At 49.2% G+C, this 18,469-nt stretch overlaps 1 protein-coding gene across 1 annotated transcript; it reads left to right on the top strand.

The window, feature by feature from the left end:
• The first annotated feature begins 5,540 nt into the window (after window positions 1-5,540).
• On the top strand, window positions 5,541-8,118 carry LOC144247027 (E3 ubiquitin-protein ligase PHF7-like). Its single transcript, XM_085590190.1, has 8 exons — window positions 5,541-5,712; window positions 5,798-5,899; window positions 6,182-6,306; window positions 6,383-6,545; window positions 6,632-6,742; window positions 6,957-7,066; window positions 7,201-7,319; window positions 7,472-8,118. Exons 1-8 carry the CDS (start codon window positions 5,626-5,628, stop codon window positions 8,116-8,118), a joined length of 1,464 nt encoding a protein of 487 aa, XP_085446316.1. The 5' UTR covers window positions 5,541-5,625.
• The last annotated feature ends 10,351 nt before the right edge of the window (window positions 8,119-18,469 follow it).

Genomic DNA, 18,469 nt, shown 5'->3' with positions numbered 1-18,469 from the left:
CGCTTACACTCCAAGGTCTTTAAGCACACGTTGCCAGCGTGACACACAACACAGCGGCAGCGTGGCACACACCACCAGTGTGGCACTGCGTGCAGCACTAGTGTGACACGCAAAACACTGCCAGTGTGACAGAGCTGGGACAGAGGGCAGGGTGTGCAGCTGACACATGCCAGCTGAGGTGCAGAAAACCACAGCTGACCGTGCAAACAAGTCAGATCTTCATCCCGTGCGCACGCAGACCTTGGACCCCCACAGATGGCTGAAAGGCAGGCACATTGCTTTACCCCCAAAATAGGGTGGGCACAGTGCAGACGTGTAGGACTGGCTAATGGGAATGCAGAGCTTGGGCACAGAGTCAAACCTCGATAAGCACAGCTCTGTCAAAAGGTGCCAGGAAAGGGCAGAACGAGTGGGACGGTATTAAAGGCCGTGTTCGAAATGGCTGCCCGGCTCCCCGCATCCAGCCCGGGCTGCGCAACACAAACCGGCTCACGCGGGAGGTGGGACCGCCCTGAGGAAAACTGGCCATGGAGCGGGGCTGGGTCTACAACACCTCAGGGAAAATGGCCATGGAGCGGGGCGGGGTCTACAACACCTCAGGGAAACTGGCCATGGAGCGAGGCTGGGTCGACAACACCTCAGGGAAACTGGCCATGGAGCGGGGCTGGGTCTACAACACCTCAGGGAAAATGGCCATGGAGCGGGGCAGGGTCTACAACACCTCAGGGAAAATGGCCATGGAGCGAGGCTGGGTCTACAACACCTCAGGGAAACTGGCCATGGAGCGGGGCTGGGTCTACGGCACCTCAGGGAAACTGGCCATGGAGCGGGGCTGGGTCTACAACACCTCAGGGAAACTGGCCATGGAGCGGGGCTGGGTCTACAACACCTCAGGGAAACTGGCCATGGAGCGGGGCGGGATCTACAACACCTCAGGGAAACTGGCCATGGAGCGGGGCTGGGGCTGCGACACCTCAGGGAAACTGGCCATGGAGTGGGGCAGGGTCTACAACACCTCAGGGAAACTGGCCATGGAGCGGGGCTGGGTCTACAACACCTCAGGGAAACTGGCCATGGAGCGGGGCGGGGTCTACAACACCTCAGGGAAACTGGCCATGGAGTGGGGCTGGGTCTACAACACCTCAGGGAAACTGGCCATGGAGCGGGGCTGGGGCTGCGACACCTCAGGGAAACTGGCCATGGAAGCCACCTCCAGAGGCTTTGATGCACTTATTTCTTGGTTGAATGCACATCAAAGATCAATCTAGCATCTTTGCAAACAAGCATGACATGCAAGGGCGCTTAAAATTGAGTCTGATCTAAGTATCAAAGATAAAGCCTCTCACCTCTAAAGTTGCATTTTCATGACTGCCAAACAATATATGAAAACAATAGAGACCTTTTCTTATATCTGACTTCAAATATCCATAATGCAAGATTCATTCTGAAGGCGGGAAAAAAGAAAACAAAGAAAATAGGAGATAGGCAATTTTCACAAGGTACAGAGAAGAAAACAAACACTAGAATACCTTAGAAAAAATAGTTTTTCGTCATCTTCCCAGTAGTTGCTGTTTGAACTTTTGTTGTCTTAATTGTCCCTCTCAAAACAAGGCATGTTCCAGCTTTGTTGTCTCAGTGGTGAATCTCCCCAATTGCTGACTTGCCATTTTAGCTCTGGTTCATTGGAAATCCATAACAAGGGATTCTCCGTGGAAGAGAGTTGCACAAGCCTTGGGATTCCTGACTATTCACCTCTGCCAATGCTCATGGTAATCTCCTAACACACCTGAGCTGCCTGTTGTTAGAAATGAGAAGCTTGACTCAGCCAATATATCAAGTAGCAATTCAATTTATTAATTAATATGGTAATGTATGAGCAAAGACAGTGCTGGGTACAGTGTTGGGGGTTTTCCCCTCCACCTGCACACTGATTGTTGGGCTTGCTGGTATTTATTGATCATATTCATACATAATCATAAGCTTTTTCCAGCAGTTTCTATTTCCCATTTTTTACGTGTGCTTCCAGGAGTTTCTATTTCTACCTTTTGACGTCACAATTCTATCCTTTAGAATCATAAAACTATGATGGTGATGTCTGGTTCCTTTCCAATTTCTATACTCTATTGTGACCTAGTCCAGGTTTCAATATCCTAGGATGTACATCCCAGGATGGACAGTGGGATCCAGCTTCTATTTTCTAGACCAATAATCTATGATAGTGATGTCCAGCTTCCCCTTTTCAAAATCATTAATCAAGAACATTGATGTCCATCTTCCTTTTCCAGGAGCTTGGGAAAGGTTCACTTCCCTCTTCTGTTTAAATCCCTTACACATTTTAAAGATACAGTCTAAAATCCTTATATACTAAGCAACATTCTAAAGTTATAATACAAAGGTTCATATTGCAAAACAGCTTAAGACTTATGTCACCAGCTAGGGGCTATATACAAGTCACGAACGGGACGGGGCTGCTGTGGTATGTGTCTCGAGCTGTTTATTTTTTAGCACCAGTCTCATTACATGGTTATGACAATGGGAAGATGCCAGCAGCTCACATCCAGGCAACAGACCAAGAACTTAATGTTACAACTTACTTTATAAACATTTTGACCAGTCACACAAAGCAAAAGCATATTGACAGTAGTTCTATCCAATCACTACAAGCACACGTACCTTTAGTTAAAACAATGCTTGCTTATTTTGAATACAATACTTGCTTGTAAGCCTCAAGATACAATGCACAGAGCTCCATTATCAAGCCTAGACTTTCCTAATATCTCACCAGATATAATTTTCTGCAACTTAGGAAGTTATTCTACCCAAGCGTTAATACACAGACTATTGTTCTATTTGTTCTTTCTTTCTACTTCTTGTATAATTTTTCTGCTGACAAATCTTATAGCTACTGCGTAGCTCTAATCACCATCCTGGTGTCTCTGAGGCCTGCCTTTTGCAACGTGCCCAAAACCCTCTGATTCTAAGGAATCCCACAGACTTATCATTGTTATTTGCAAGCAAAAGATTGGTTCACAAGTCTTTTTCCATGCTTTTCTCAATTGTTTATTAGAACTCATCTTTATAACTGTCCCATGGCTGTGTTCCACACATTTCTCAATTACAATTACAGAGGTTACATTTATTTACCTGACACAAAACACAACTTTGCATTTCACACTGTCTTTCTTTGAGAGAAAGATTCAGATAAAGTCAAGGAAACAGGGCAGGTGAGATGGAAAGCTTCCCTTGAGACGCTTTTGGAAGGGCCTGCAAGGACCCTGCCTTCCTTCGGAACAGAGGTGGCCACAACACATGGTGTTGGCTGTCTTACCCTAGGTGCCCCCTCTGTTCCAGAAGGACTCTTGCCCACTTCATCACTTGTCTGTCCCTCCAGCTGCAGGGCCTCAAACCCGCTCTGTAAGGTACTAAACCTCTAAGTCAGCTGCAAGTTTTGAGAATAAGGCAGTGAGCATGGCTCGAACTAGGGTTTTTTAGTCAGGCTTACAATATATGTTGAGAAGAAGAAGAGAGAAGGGGTAGATACCACACGAGAATCCAGCACAGCCTCGCCAGATTTTTCATCTGGGTTCTTGAAGCACAATGCCCAGCACTTGCGCTGAGCCATCTTTTTGTGTGTTCTGGCGACCGGAACCATCCCACGGCCAGGCCCAGGGTAATTTGGGTGCCAAAGTCCTGTTGCCTGCAAACAGCACACTTTTTTACCCAGCTGGAGCTGATTTCAGCATGTTTGCTGAGTTGACTTTAGGAGTGTTTTCCTTATCTTGGCAGTTCTAACAGATGTCCTTATGGCCCCTAAATTGTGCATCCTTTCTGTCCACAATCAGTGGGCGTCCTTCTTCCCCAGCTTTGTCAGCTTCCCTCTAGGTCTGAGATCAGTGAAACGTGCCCAGGCCTGAGTCTTCAAAGACCATTCTAGCAACAAGTACTTTGCTTTTCTAACACCTGACCATCACCCCGAGCTTGCAGGCTGCCATGTGCGGCACACGTTAAATGTCTCTTCTTGTTGATCGGGTATGAAAGTGTGCAAAGCTCAAGCATTACAGGACATCCTTTCTTCATCAGGAATGGGACCTGCGGGGTCCCGGCCCGCCGATCTTGCTGCTGGCCGAGGCTACAGGGCCTGAGCTGCCGTGCGCCGTGGCACTGCCGGAGCGCCCCGGCAGAACCGTGCTGGCAGTGCCGACACCTGAGGGAAGCCCTGCCATGGCACTGCCGGAGCGCCCCGGCAGAGCCGGGCTGGCAGTGCCGACACCTGAGGGAAGCCCTGCCATGGCACTGCCGGGGCCGCTCCTGCCCCGGGGCCGCCGGCAGGAGCGACGCCTGGGACCTGCCGACAGACCGGCATTGCTTGGCCCTCTTCAGTAGATCGAGGGAGTGGCACCACGAAATAGCAAAATATTACACCTGATTTAAAACACCAGACGGAAGCCATGGAGTTGAAAGGAAAATGGTGTGCCAAAAGATAAAGAGCACGAAAGGGAAGACTAAAGAAAACATACTGAATCTTAATCTTCACATTAATCTCAACTATATCAGAGGAAACATGACAGTGACCTACTCAGTGTTTTGACATTAGAAGTGTTTGCCATCATTATTTTGCAAGTATGTTCAACTCTTAAAAAGCAGTCAGGTATTCCTTTGTCTAGTGCCATGAATTTAATAATGGGATTGGATTTGGTACAGCTATCCCTCAAATTCTCCACATAAAGGAAGCTGAGTACTTAGCCATGAGTCAGTAAAAGAAATCTTCCATTCTATCACTGTTCTGTAGTAAGCACTTAATAAAAGAAGTAATTCTGCAAATTGATGCTGATCCTTTAGCCATATGTTAGATGTATAAACATATTATAATATTGGCTTATTGACTTTCCACAAATATTAAAGTGGAAGCTCTATGTTTAGTGTAAAAGTAACCATGAAATAACTATATATATTTAATTTCTGCTATAAATTAAACTTAGAGAAGTGAAGTACCTGATATTACTCTTCCGGAAATTGAACTCACTCTTTGGTTCGGATCACATCCAATGAATGTATGATGAAGACCTCTGCTACTGACCGGAGGAGAAGGCGGACAGGAGCAGGGCTCAGCAGGGAGTAGTGCCCTTGTGGCTCTGGGCCTGTTCTGCAAACTCCCCACACTCTTCTGTCTCCCAGACAGGGAGAGAACCAGCACCTGGAGGAGACTGTGACCTTTCTGGAAAGGGACTCAACACTGAAAGCTGCCATGAGTGACAGCAAGCAGGAGGGCCCTGGTGCCAGGGAGCCAGGTGAGGGCAAAGCCGCCCTCCCAGAGCCGGGCCCAGGAGCTCCTGTGGCAGGCGTTGTGTGGGGCCCAGAGCAGAGGCAGGGGGAGGCAGGAGCTGCTCAGCCATGCCGCGGCTGGGAGCCTCCTTCCTCCCCAAGTGGGGCCCAGCTGGGCCAGGGGGCAGCTCTTGGGACACCCGTGCCCACAATGGCCCCTGCTCTCCAAGGCCTCCAGCCCTGCCCATCAGCCAGGCAGGCAGGCAGGGACAGAGCAGCCCTTGGGGCCGATGCTGCTGCAGCCAAAGAGCCCCGCAGAGGTGCTCATGCCCGCTGCCATTGGCTCTGTGCCCTGCAGTGTGCATGCTGTGTCGCCGTGCAGAGGCTGATCCGGACATCTGCGGTGACAAACTGGAGAAGGGCGGACTCTGTGCCCACGTGTTCTGCCTGGTGAGTGGCTCTGGAAGCTCCCTCCACCACTGCAATGGGCAGTTCCTGCCCCTCTCTCCTCATCTGCTCCTCCTCTCTGCTGCAGTTCTTTGCCACTCTACTTTTTCCTCAAGACAACGACCATGTTGGACCCATGGGATTTCTTCCTAGAGATATCCAAATTGCAGTGTGGAGGTCGGCACAAAAGGTGAGGGCCTGACTCAAGCAGGGAGATTTGTGCCAGGTGAGGTTTGCCAGAGCTTAGCCCAGACACTTGGAAGGAAAGGCCTGCCCTTCCGGCCGGCTGTGGGACAAAGTCTGGCTCCCAGCAGCTGCACAGAGGCTCTGGCACAGGAGCCCCCCTCCTCGACCAGACGGCTCTGTGGGCTGAGACCCAGCAGCGGCCACATCCTGCGCCCTGCCCGGAGCGCTGGGGCTGCCTGGGGAGGCCCCGAGGCTGCTGCTGATGGGGCTGCTTGGCTCTTTCCAGCGCTGCTGTGTCTGTGGCCAGAGCGGGGCAACCATCATGTGCTGCATGGAGGACTGTGACAGATGGTTCCACCTGCCTTGTGCCAAGGAGGGCGGCTGCGTCACACAGTATATTCCATATTACAGGTACCTCCTCCCCATTTCTGGTCACCCCTGGCAGAAGATCCAACATTTCTCACTTTGCCCATCCATTTTCCTCCAGCTCCTTCTGCCCTGTGCACCGTCCAAAGCAGAACGTTGAGGCAACTCCAGAGCCAGGCACCGATTGTCTCATCTGCATGGAGCCAGTGGAGGATAGAAAGACTTTCAGAACCCTGGTGTGCCCAGTGTGCAAAAGGGCCTGGTTCCACAGGGACTGCATCCAGGTAGGAACCCTCCCCTCAGCCCCAGGGCAAAGCAGGTGCTCAGCAGCACCAGGGCCTTGCTCACCCTGCTTCTGTTTGCCCTGCAGGGACAGGCCATGCGTTCTGGTGCTTTATACTTCCAGTGCCCCCTGTGCAGAGACCAGGAGGCATTCCCTGTCGAAATGTTCATCCTGGGGATCCGAATCCCCTTCAGGTTGGTGTCCTTCTGCCTGCCGCACAGGACAGGAGCTGCAAGGTCTGTGCTCTGCCAGGCCCTGCCATACCAGTCCTGTCCCTGCCCTGTCCCGTGAGTCTGGGCTTTAGCTTCACGCACGCCTTGGAAAAGTACGGGACAAAGAGCAGGGACAACCTGTACCTCCATGAGGGGAGGGCAGCAGAAACTCATCAGCTTTTCCTTTCTCCATCAGACAGCCAACATGGGAGGACAACCATGCCTATGCGTACCTAGGAGAGAGGCACAGGAGGTGCAATGCCAGGGATTGCCTTTACCCGGGAGGCAGGGAGGAGGCAGAGGAAGAGGGGTAAGTTGGGGAGCTGCACCTGAGGCTCTGCAGGGTAGCCGTGTCACTTCAAGGGCTCAAAGAGAAAAGAACTAGAAGAGCTTGGCCGGACAATCACTTTGTCCTCAGTGCCATAAACCCATTTGCTTCCCCAGGCCCTGGGAACTGCTCCTGTGCTCCTCCTGCGCTGCTGAGGGCACCCACAGACGCTGCTCCGGCCTGAAAAACAGCGTACAGAGCTGGGAGTGTGACAGCTGTGCTGGTCTTGAAACGGGTATGAGGCAAAGCACCCGGTGTCCCTGGGCTGGGCGCAGTGCCCAGGCTGGGTCTGGCAGAGCCCGTCTGCTCCTGAAGGGCTGGGGTTCTGCTCTGGCCAGGCTTGCCTTGGGCCTGGGTGGTCTTTGACATTCCTGCTTGTCCTTACAGCCTCCAGGGATGAGCCAGAGCTCAATGGCCCCAGCCCGACCAGTCAGTCAGGACTGGAGCCTGCTCACGGCTCCACAGAATCTGAGGCCATCAGCCCCAGCTCCCATGGCCCGGTGCCATCGGGGCAGGATCCCCAGGCTTCATCCGCAGAGACCAGCAGCCGCAGCAGGCAGCAACGCACAGCACGGCAGCAGTCTCTGCCATCTCCCTCGCTGGACACCAGCAGCCCCAGCAGAACAAGGTCAATGTACAGCAGCACCCCTGAGCTTGAGGACAGGGGCCATTCCAGACATGCTGGGCCTGGCCGCGGGCACACCCGCTCCCGCCAGCAAGGTCGGGCCCCAGATGGACCAGTCCGATCGAGGAGTCGCTGTGACATGTGCAGCATGACAAGACCAAGGACTGAGAGGCCCAGGCAAAGGGATACTCCGTCAGGGACGTCCCCCAGACGCAGCCGCTCCCACCTGCAGTGCAGAGCCTCGGATCAACCTCTCCGGCCCAGGAGTCGCCAGGACAGGAGCAGGAGGAGAGCAGCAAGCTCTGAGAGGCCCAGGCACACGGGAACACCGTCAGAGAGTTCCCGTAGGAGCAACCACTCCCACCAGAGGCATCGGGCCTCAACTGGGACCTCCAACAGCAGCAAGTAGCCTCATCTTTTCTTTCTAGTGTACCTGTTTGCTGCTGGAAGTGAAGGTGAGAACGGTCAGTACAGGGACCTTACGATTTGCAGGTCTGTGAGAAAACTGTATTAGCTCTTGACATTTCTACTGGCAGGAAAGTAGTCTTGTGCTAAATCCCTTGATTTCGGTCTTACCGTGTATTAAGGGAAAAGTCACTTAAATGATCAGGCTAATTAAGAGGGATCCTTGTTCCGGCCGTTCGATTCCAAGCTGAGATGTTTCTCCACTGCTCACTCTTGAAAGTGAACCTCTCCTTTATGGGCTTGGATACGGTTAGGGAGATGTTCACAGCAAGGTGGCTCCTTGGGAAGCTGTCTTGGAAAGAATGTGCGCTGTTTTGCTATCCTTGAACAATCTCATTTCAGTAAAGCCAAAAGGAAGAAGAAAGAAGAGAGTGAGACACTGCCTCAAGTGTCTGAAGAAATCCATTACTGTATTGATGCTGATTTAAAAGACTTGTTTGGAGCTTCAAAGAACAAACCAGAAAAGATTGTGGAAATACCCTGGGACAAAGAGGATGCACAGGACCCTGCCCCCAGACGACCATTTAGGACCTTTGCCCGAGAACAACGCATCTCAGGAGTCGAGCGCGTTCACGTTTTCCTTCTTTGGAGACACAGAGGAGCTGGGCATCAAAGAAGGTAACAGCAGGACCCTTCTCACAGTGCCATTTCTAAGGAAGAGCTTCTGGCAGGCACTGTAGAGCATTGTGGTGTAAAGAAGGTCAGGACGCAGGGGATTTTCCATAGCAGAAGACAGTAAGTAGGCAGAAGCATTTTGATCTTCATTTCTGCTTGCCAAGGCTATGGTACATGAATGAGAGGTAACTCATGCTTGCATCTCAGGAATTCTGAAAGTCATGCTTTGAGAAGGCATTGGGGTTTTTGCTAAGCGGTGAAAAAGCTTGTTGTCATGTCCTGAATCTCTCAAACAGGGAGAAAGATGGCACACCAATCATATCAAGTTTCAGAGAATCCAACAAGATTTTAAAGGAAATGTGTGTTAATGGAGAGGGAGGAGCAAGATCCTGGAGTTGACCGCAAGATCCACAAACATTCTCTTTGTTACTGAATTCTATTCTAGAACCTATAGAAGAAGGAAACTGAATGACACATGATGGTTGGAATGTTCAAGCTGTAGATAAAATGAGGCCTTATGAAAAGAAAATGAAACAACATTAAATCGAGTCACAGTCCTGTAGGAGAGAAAAGAAACCATTTGAAGTTATCCAAAATATTTAAAAAAAACAATGCAAAAACGCAAAGCAATGAGCCCCCCACACTTGTGCTGAATTCAGAAAGTATTCAGGGTCTTCTGAATGCAACGATCAAATGTTTAAGAATACAGCAGAGATCCCGAGAACAGAGTGGAAAATCCTGGAGCAGAGATGTTGCTCAGAAAATCTGGCAGAAGTAGATTTTGTCCTTCCTACATCTGTCTTCTCCACTGTAAGTATTTGTCTTGAAAGGAGGAATTCTTCCTGACAAGTGGAGGAATAATCTGGATGTGGCTTTGTTTCTTTTTCGGTGCTGTTATTGCCGAGTCTTGCAGACTCGGAACAATAAAGCCGGTAAAAGTCGCATGGCAAGAGGATTCACGTTTCCAAGACGGCAGCTCTGAGGGTGATGATGAGCCTGAGACGTGAGACACTGAAACAGACCAAGAAATGCAAGTTCCGTTTCTATTTGCTGTCTACTTGGCTGTAGTAGTTGGATGGTGTGGGAATATTAATAGCAGCACTCAGGGAATGGGAAACTGAGATTGCACACCTCTGAGCAATGAAAGTTATCTTGGAAAACCATTTGTGCTGCCCAGAGTCAAAACTCCCAGCAGCCCATGTGATGTGAAGCTGAATATGAAAAGAGAGACGTTGAGCGCAAGAAATTAACGGGCTCATTTTGGTTTGACCAACTCCAAACTGAGTTTGGCCAGAAGCCAAATACACAGTCAGTTTTCTTTTAAGAAGTTGTTTTTTTCCTAGAAGGCTCTATTTGGTTACTAGGGAATAAAGCTTTTCAATGTATACCATTTCTCTGAAGCACTACAGTTTTTACCTGCGTTCATGGAATTTGATAGTACAATTTTGGATGCTAAAATCCCTTTGTACTTGTCTAGGTTCGTTTCTTTACCACGCACACAAAGTGCTAGAGTTGTCTTCTTCTCCAAAGATGATGAACACCTAAGAGGTATGACAGCATTTCTTCACCCCCTGTTGTATTTTTTTAAATTCGTCCTGGAATTCCATGAGGAGGATAAAAATGCTGCCTGGTTATGAATGTTTTCTAGTCAAATTTTGTCATCCTTACTTGTGCTCAAAAGTGTTGTAGAATCCCATGAGAGAATCTTGGTAAAATAAAGGCCAAGCAGATTTCTGGCTTTCTTCTCTTTCAGGTAATTGCCTAATAGGAATGTAGACTTTTAGACCTTACCAAAACATTAGCCATATGAAAAGTTAATTAGACATTTTTAATAATTTCAGGTATTTATATAATGTTTAACTTTTTCCTGTCTTTCTGGAGGTACCACTAGGGATGTTGATGTTCCTGTCACCCACATAGGTCCCTGTGGTGCTTTGTCCTAATGAATCTGGGGGTTTCTCTTCTGAATCCTGGGGATTTTCTATTTAGAAACAAAGAAAACAACAACCAAAGGAAACATATGGAGTCCCGTCCCCAAAAATTGCAGAGGCCAGCAAAACAATTGCTTGTTATATGTTTTGTAGAATAGTCTTAAGACAGGCTTAAATGGTGTGCATTTCTCAAGACTGATTCAATAACGCAGCAGAAATGTATTGCTGTGTTCATACAGTTCGTGCCCAGCACTCTTCCAGCCTGTCTGATTTGCAGGGGGTGTTAAAGTGGAGAGCTCAGTCCTAAGCAGGCCTCAGTTCTTGGGGAAGATGTGTGATCCTGGTGCTGAGCTTCTAATGAAACAGCGGCTATTTCACTGCAATTTAGACTGCAGCATGCTGAGGAAAACTGCTGCTGCCTTTCATTGTCCCGCAGACACCAGGCTGCAGGAGGGAACATTTCTGTTGGGAGACAACGTCTGGTGGGGGACAAGAGAACAGGAAGGATGAGAAGAATTGACTCCTGACTTTATTGCTGAGTTGCCCATGATTGTTAGAAGCAGCAGCACAATCGAAAATGTTTAAGCCTATTAATTGGTTCTTTTTTTTGCACAGAGGGCCCAAAGTTATTTTGTAGATCAGTAGAGTTCAGTGAAGAAAAAGGGTTGGGAAGACCAATGTAGATTATTGCTTGAGGTGAGTATGTAACATCTGTTCCCTGGGAACTGTAGGTGAAAGCTGAGCAAGGGGAGGGAATGTAGGTATGAATGGGCGTGCAGAATTAATTCAGGACCTGGAGAAGAGCCTGCAACTTTGCAACTCCCCAGGAACAAAAGTGGTTTACTGTACCGGTGTGTATAACATCATGTTGTGTTGTCCAGGCAGGTAAACCACTACATCTTTGCAGGTTACAGGAGCAGCTAATTAACTGTACGTAAAGGATGTATTTAAGAGAAGGAGTGAATTTAGAGACTTCGCCTAATAGTGGATTCAGAAAATTCTCTGAAGAATTCGGTAGATTTTCATTATTTCCCGGAATGCTGAAGGAAGCATAGGGATAGCAAATAGAAATGCAAGGAATCCAATAAACTCTTTACTGAATAGAAACGTGCCACGTTTGTTCCTTGAAGAAGTGGTCAAACAATGTTACTACCAAAATCCTTTCAAAGATCTAAGAGGAAAAAAAATTGGCAAATCCTGTTCGGCAGTGTTTCCAAGCTGGAGATGATGGTCTTGGGTGCTGGGGAGCCACGGGAAGGCTCCAGTCCTGACTGTCCAGCCAGGCCGGGGCCATTGAGCTCCGGCTCATCCCTGGCGGCTCTAAAGGCAAGCAGGAATGTCAAAGGCGCCCCAGAGCCGGGCCAGGGTACACCTGGGCACTGGCCCCGGCTCTCCAGGAGCAGACGGGCTCTGCCAAGCCCGACCTGGGCAATGGCCCCAGCCCAGGGACACGCGGGTGCTTTTCCCAGAGCCGTGCCCATAGCAGCAGAGCTGTCACACCCCAGCTGGCTGTGGTGGGTGTGAGGCTCCAGCAGTGTCCGTGGGTGGGCTGGGCAGAGAATCAGCAGCAGCACAGGAGCTGGTGGCAGCGCTTGGGGAAGCACAGGGGTCAGCCTCTGCACGGCAACAGAGCATGCACACTGCAGGGCACAGAGCCAATGGCAGCGGGCATGAGCACCTCTGCGGGGCTCTTTGGCTGCAGCAGCATCGGCCCCAAGGGCTGCTCTGTCCCTGCCTGCCTGCCTGGCTGATGGGCAGGGCTGGAGGCCTTGGAGAGCAGGGGCCATTGTGGGCACGGGTGTCCCAAGAGCTGCCCCCTGGCCCAGCTGGGCCCCACTTGGGGAGGAAGGAGGCTCCCAGCCGCGGCATGGCTGAGCAGCTCCTGCCTCCCCCTGCCTCTGCTCTGGGCCCCACACAACGCCTGCCACAGGAGCCCCTGGGCCCGGCTCTGGGAGGGCGGCTTTGCCCTCACCTGCCTCCCTGGCACCAGGGCCCTCCTGCTTGCTGTCACTCATGGCAGCCGTCAGCGGTGAGTCCCTGTCCAGAAAGGTCACAGTCTCCTCCAGGTGCTGGTTCTCTCTCTGTCTGGGAGACAGAAGAGTGTGGGGAGTTTGCAGAACAGGCCCAGAGCCACAAGGGCACTAGTCCCTGCTGAGCCCTGCTCCTGTCCGCCTTCTCCTCCGGTCAGTAGCAGAGGTCTTCATCATACATTCATTGGATGTGATCCGAACCAAAGAGTAAGTTCCATTTCCGGAAGAGTAATATCAGGTACTTCACTTCTCTAAGTTTAATTTATAGCAGAAATTAAATATATATCGTTATTTCATGGTTACTTTTACACTATACATAGAGCTTTCACTTTAATATTTGTGGAAAGCCAATAAGCCAGTATTATAATATGTTTGTCTAACAGATGGCTAAAGGATCAGCATGAATTTGCAGAATTACTTCTTTTATTAAGTGCTTACTACAGAACAGTGATAGAATGGAAGATTTCTTTTACTGACTCATGGCTAAGTACTCAGCTTCCTTTATGTGGAGAATTTGAGGGATAGCTGTACCAAATCCAATCCCATTATTAAATTCATGGCACTAGACAAAGGAATACCTGACTGCTTTTTAAGAGTTGAACATACTTGCAAAATAATGATGGCAAACCCTTCTAATGTCAAAACACTGAGTAGGTTTTTTCACTGTCATGTTTCCTCTGATATAGTTGAGATTAATGTGCAGATTAAGATTCAGTATGTTTTCTTTAGTCTTCCCTTTTATGCCCTTTATCTTTTGGCACACCATTTTCCTTTCAACTCTATGGCTTCCCTCTGGTGTTTTAAATCAGGTGTAATATTTTGCTATTTCGTGGTGCCACTCCCTCGATCTACTGAAGAGGGCCAAGCAATGCCGGTCTGTCGGCAGGTCCCAGGCGTCGCTCCTGCCGGCGGCCCCGGGGCAGGAGCGGCCCCGGCAGTGCCATGGCAGGGCTTCCCTCAGGTGTCGGCACTGCCAGCCCGGCTCTGCCGGGGCGCTCCGGCAGTGCCACGGCAGGGCTTCCCTCAGGTGTCGGCACTGCCAGCCCGGCTCTGCCGGGGCGCTCCGGCAGTGCCATGGCAGGGCTTCCCTCAGGTGTCGGCACTGCCAGCCCGGCTCTGCCGGGGCGCTCCGGCAGTGCCATGGCAGGGCTTCCCTCAGGTGTCGGCACTGCCAGCCCGGCTCTGCCGGGGCGCTCCGGCAGTGCCACGGCGCATGGCAGCTCTGGCCCTGCAGCCTCGGCCAGCAGCAAGATCTGCGGGCCGGGACCCCGCAGCGGCCACACGCTTCTCCCAGAGCCCGAGGAACGCCCGCACGCTCCCCGCAGCGCGGCCGCAACGCGCTGAGGGAGCAGCGCCAGCTCGGCTCTGTGCGGAAGCCGCCTCGCCCCTCACACCCGCCCGCCCCTTCCCGCCCTCCGGCCCCCGGCGCTGTCATGGCGGCTCTCGCCCACCAGGCGGCGCCCTGAGCCCGGGAATGGCGCCGGGACCGTTCTGGCTCTCTGCAAGGCGCGGGCGCGGAGCTGCAGGAAACTGTGCGAGAGGTCCCATTTCCTGACGAAGAAAGGATGTCCTGTAACTTGAGCTTTGCACACTTTCAAACCCGATCAACAAGAAGAGACATTTAACGTGTGCCGCACATGGCAGCCTGCAAGCTCGGAGTGACGGTCAGGTGTTAGAAAAGCAAAGTACTTGTTGCTAGAATGGTCTTTGAAGACTCAGGCCTGGGCACGTTTCACTGATCTCAGACCCAGAGGGAAGCTGACAAAGCTTGGGAAGAAGGACGCCCACTGATTGTGGACGCAAAGGATGCACAATTCAGGGGCCATAAGGACATCTGTTAGAACTGCCAAGATAAGGAAAACACTCCTAAAGTCAACTCAGCAAACATGCTGAAATCAGCTCCAGCTGGGTAAAAAAGTGTGCTGTTTGCAGGCAACAGGACTTTGGCACCCAAATTACCCTGGGCCTGGCCGTGGGATGGTTCTGGTCGCCAGAACACACAAAAAGATGTCTCAGTGCAAGTGCTGGGCATTGTGCTTCAAGAACCCAGATGAAAAATCTGGTGAGGCTGTGCTGGATTCTCGTGTGGTATCTACCCCTTCTCTCTTCTTCTTCTCAACACATATTGTAAGCCTGACTAAAAAACCCTAGTTCGAGCCATGCTCACTGCCTTATTCTCAAAACTTGCAGCTGACTTAGAGGTTTAGTACCTTACAGAGCGGGTTTGAGGCCCTGCAGCTGGAGGGACAGACAAGTGATGAAGTGGGCAAGAGTCCTTCTGGAACAGAGGGGGCACCTAGGGTAAGACAGCCAACACCATGTGTCGTGGCCACCTCTGTTCCGAAGGAAGGCAGGGTCCTTGCAGGCCCTTCCAAAAGCGTCTCAAGGGAAGCTTTCCGTCTCGCCTGCCCTGTTTCCTTGACTTTATCTGAATCTTTCTCTCAAAGAAAGACAGTGTGAAATGCAAAGTTGTGTTTTGTGTCAGGTAAATAAATGTAACCTGTGTAATTGTAATTGTGAAATGTGTGGAACACAGCCATGGGACAGTTATAAAGATGAGTTCTAATAAACGACTGAGAAAAGCATGGAAAAAGACTTGTGAACCAATCTTTTGCTTGCAAATAACAATGATAAGTCTGTGGGATTCCTTAAAATCAGAAGGTTTTGGGCACATTGCAAAAGGCAGGCCTCAGAGACACCAGGATGGTGATTAGAGCTACGCAGTAGCTATAAGATTTGTCAGCAGAAAAATTATACAAGAAGTAGAAAGAAAGAACAAATAGAACAATAGTCTGTGTATTAACACTTGGATAGAATAACTTCCTAAGTTGCAGAAAAGTATATCTGGTGAGATATTAGGAAGGTCTAAGCTTAATAACGGAGCTCTGTGCATTGTATCTTGAGGCTTACAAGCAAGTATTGTATTCAAAATAAGCAAGCATTGTTTTAACTAAAGGTACGTGTGCTTGTAGTGATTGGATAGAACTATTGTCAATATGCTTTTGCTTTGTGTGACTGGTCAAAATGTTTATAAAGTAAGTTGTAACATTAAGTTCTTGGTCTGTTGCCTGGATGTGATGCTGGCATCTTCCCATTGTCATAACCATGTAATGAGACTGATGCTAAAAAATAAACATATACCACAGCAGCCCAGTCCCGTTCATGATTTGGATGTATCCCCCAGCCGGCGATAAAGAACCTTTTGAAAACTGGCTAGGGCATCACAGCATTTTAGGAACATCCTTGAGACCCATCATGAGCCATCTCCTTGCTGAAGATAGGTGCTGTTTTTAACCAGCATTTGATTACAGCAGGTCTGTTGACATCCATTTTGTGTAATCTAAAAATAGCTTGTTCAGCTAGGGAGTGAGGACATGCTGCTTACAGGTCCAGGGAGCCACAGGCTATGGCTTTGCTATGTTCAGAAAGCATCTCTCTGCTTAGTTTTAATCCAGCTGGACTGAGTACAACTATACCCCAGTAGAAACAGAGTTTAGAGTGGGTTCACAAACTGAGCAAGTGTCCCAGCTTCCCAAGAGGTTTCTAAATCATGAAGCAGTCAAATCTGGCCCTAGCCTGGATGCTATATTCAGTTCACTTTGCCTTTGCCTTTGTGATGTGACCGAGGAGTGAGAATACTCTTCAAACCAGAGCTACAGAATTCCCTTTTATTTCTAACCTGTTTTTACATGCTCTTATTTATTATATACCTCTCAAGTATTGTTGCAATTCCCCAAAAAAGCACATCCTGTAATTTCCATGTGTAAGTGACTCCTGTGATGAAGGACTTGTGACTTGTTGGACAGTTACTGTTTGTAATTGCAGAAGAAATCTCCTATTCACCCCAAATAAATAGAGTTTTACTGCTATTTAAGCCCGACTTTCTGCTGAACACTTCCATATTAATGCTGGTTTTGAAGATGATACCTAAAGCTGTTAGGGTTGTTTTATTGATGGACCTGAATTAACGCAACATCCTTATTAACTCAGTCTTTTTAATTATACATTGGGAATTTTCTCCGTAGCTTGGCCTGCTATTTGGGATCATTCACTTTACTTCCCCTTTTTATGACCAAAGTGTATTCCTGAATCCCACGGGTCCTTCAGGATTTGCTCCAGCAAATCAGTTGTCAGGACATTAAAGTTGATAATTTTATTAAGTGTCTGGGGTTTGTTCCAAATTCATCACTGCTTTGCATTAGAGTAGGAGCTGAAGAGGTAGGATGTTAGCTTTTCCATTTCATAACTTAAAGCAGCAGGTATTTTTGCAGCACTTTTCCCCTAGGCTAGGGCACACCTTTCCAATACAAAGAGTTACCCCTGGGACAGGTGAGACTTTTAGACACTCAGGTACACTTTTGTCTGTGTTGATTTTAATACATGGGCACCACACAAAGGGAAAATTTTCCTTATTTAAAAAGCAAAAATAATTCATTGTAATGGTATTTTAGTTGTAAACCCAAGGCTTGTTTTCTTTGAGGAGGGGGTTTAATTTCCTTTCTGCCTTCAGTTTAGTACCTTTTGAAATTGCCTCACCTTTGTTTCCCTGCTTTCCTTCTTACAGTGATGACGCACCTGAAAGGGATTTTTATTGGACAATACCCCAGCAGGGTTTGAACCATGATCTGTTGCTTTAGAAGCCAGAAGTTATAGAGGCCAAGTTTGCTAGGCTTAGCATGAAACATTTGTGGACTACAATTTTCCTCCCGCACACAGCTCAATTTGAGAGATTTTTAGGATCTCGGGCAAACTTGTTACTGTTGTGAGCTTGAGGGGGGATGGCCATCAGGGATAGTAACTGGGGACAGCTTGCCATGCTGTGCTTCAGCCTGTTGTAAGAGGGAGCAGGGCTTACTCCGTGGGGCGGGAGCAGGCAGAGTTTGTGCAGCAACAGCTCTCCCGGCCAATTGCAGAGATGCTCGGTGCAGTGGAAGCATTTGTGGCGCTTCCCCTGCTTTTATTTTTAATATGCTCTTCCCTCCGTCCCGCATCAGGTGATGTCCTGAAGCTTTCGCTCTGGTTTGTGCAGTAGAACTTGGTTAAACCAAACTCGTTCTGTTCAGTCATTTAGTTGTGACCTGTATGTGCCAGGAGCAGGTTCTGTATTTTGTTTCCTTTGCCTTTCTGAAATACCGTGCCGCAGTGTCAGCTCTGCAGTGCAGCTGAGCGAAATGTCTGAATTTCCATGCACACTATTTTCAAGAGGACTTAGGAGACACTGAAGAAATCTCATTGGCATTTACTGCAGTTTGCCAACATCCATTTTGATTAATGAGGCTGGAGTAGAGGGGGAGCGGAGAGCTGGAGAGCTGCATCAAATGGTACTGAGCTGCGGCTGCACAATCAGAAGCGGCTAATGCTGGTGTCAGTGAGGATGCTGGGCTTGGAGTGAGGATCCTGCAAGGCAGCCTGGCACCCTAAAGAATTGGGAAGAGGTTGAGGAGTGAATGCAAATCACAAAAACTGAGGACCAGAACACTGGTCCCACCTTCCAGGTATCTAAAAGAGCTGGAGGCACTGGATAATGCCATGATGGAACAAAGGGATCTCTAAATTTCCTCTCTATTACTGTATGTTTTGGAACAGAGGAAAAGGCAAAAAAAAAATTGTTTAAATTCAATTCTCATTTTCTAAGGAAACTGTTAATTGTTCACCCCTCCTTCCATCTCCGGCCGAACTCTCAAGTTCATTTGACAGTGTGCAGGCAGTGTCTGCTGTG

This window comes from Lonchura striata, chromosome 12, assembly GCF_050655825.1.
Source record: "Lonchura striata isolate lonStrDom1 chromosome 12, ASM5065582v1, whole genome shotgun sequence".
Lineage (NCBI taxonomy): Eukaryota > Metazoa > Chordata > Aves > Passeriformes > Estrildidae > Lonchura > Lonchura striata.
The sequence above is the reverse complement of the archived record's forward strand: the minus strand, read 5'-3'. Positions and strand labels throughout refer to the sequence as shown.

Excerpts from the sequence above, each read along its gene's own strand:
- LOC144247027 (XM_085590190.1), top strand. The coding sequence starts at position 5,626 with ATGCTGTGTCGCCGTGCAGAGGCTGATCCGGACATCTGCGGTGACAAA. Across the intron at positions 5,713-5,797 it reads GTGCCCACGTGTTCTGCCTG|TTCTTTGCCACTCTACTTTT; the intron begins GTGAGTGGCTCT and ends TCTCTGCTGCAG. Across the intron at positions 6,546-6,631 it reads TCCACAGGGACTGCATCCAG|GGACAGGCCATGCGTTCTGG; the intron begins GTAGGAACCCTC and ends TTTGCCCTGCAG.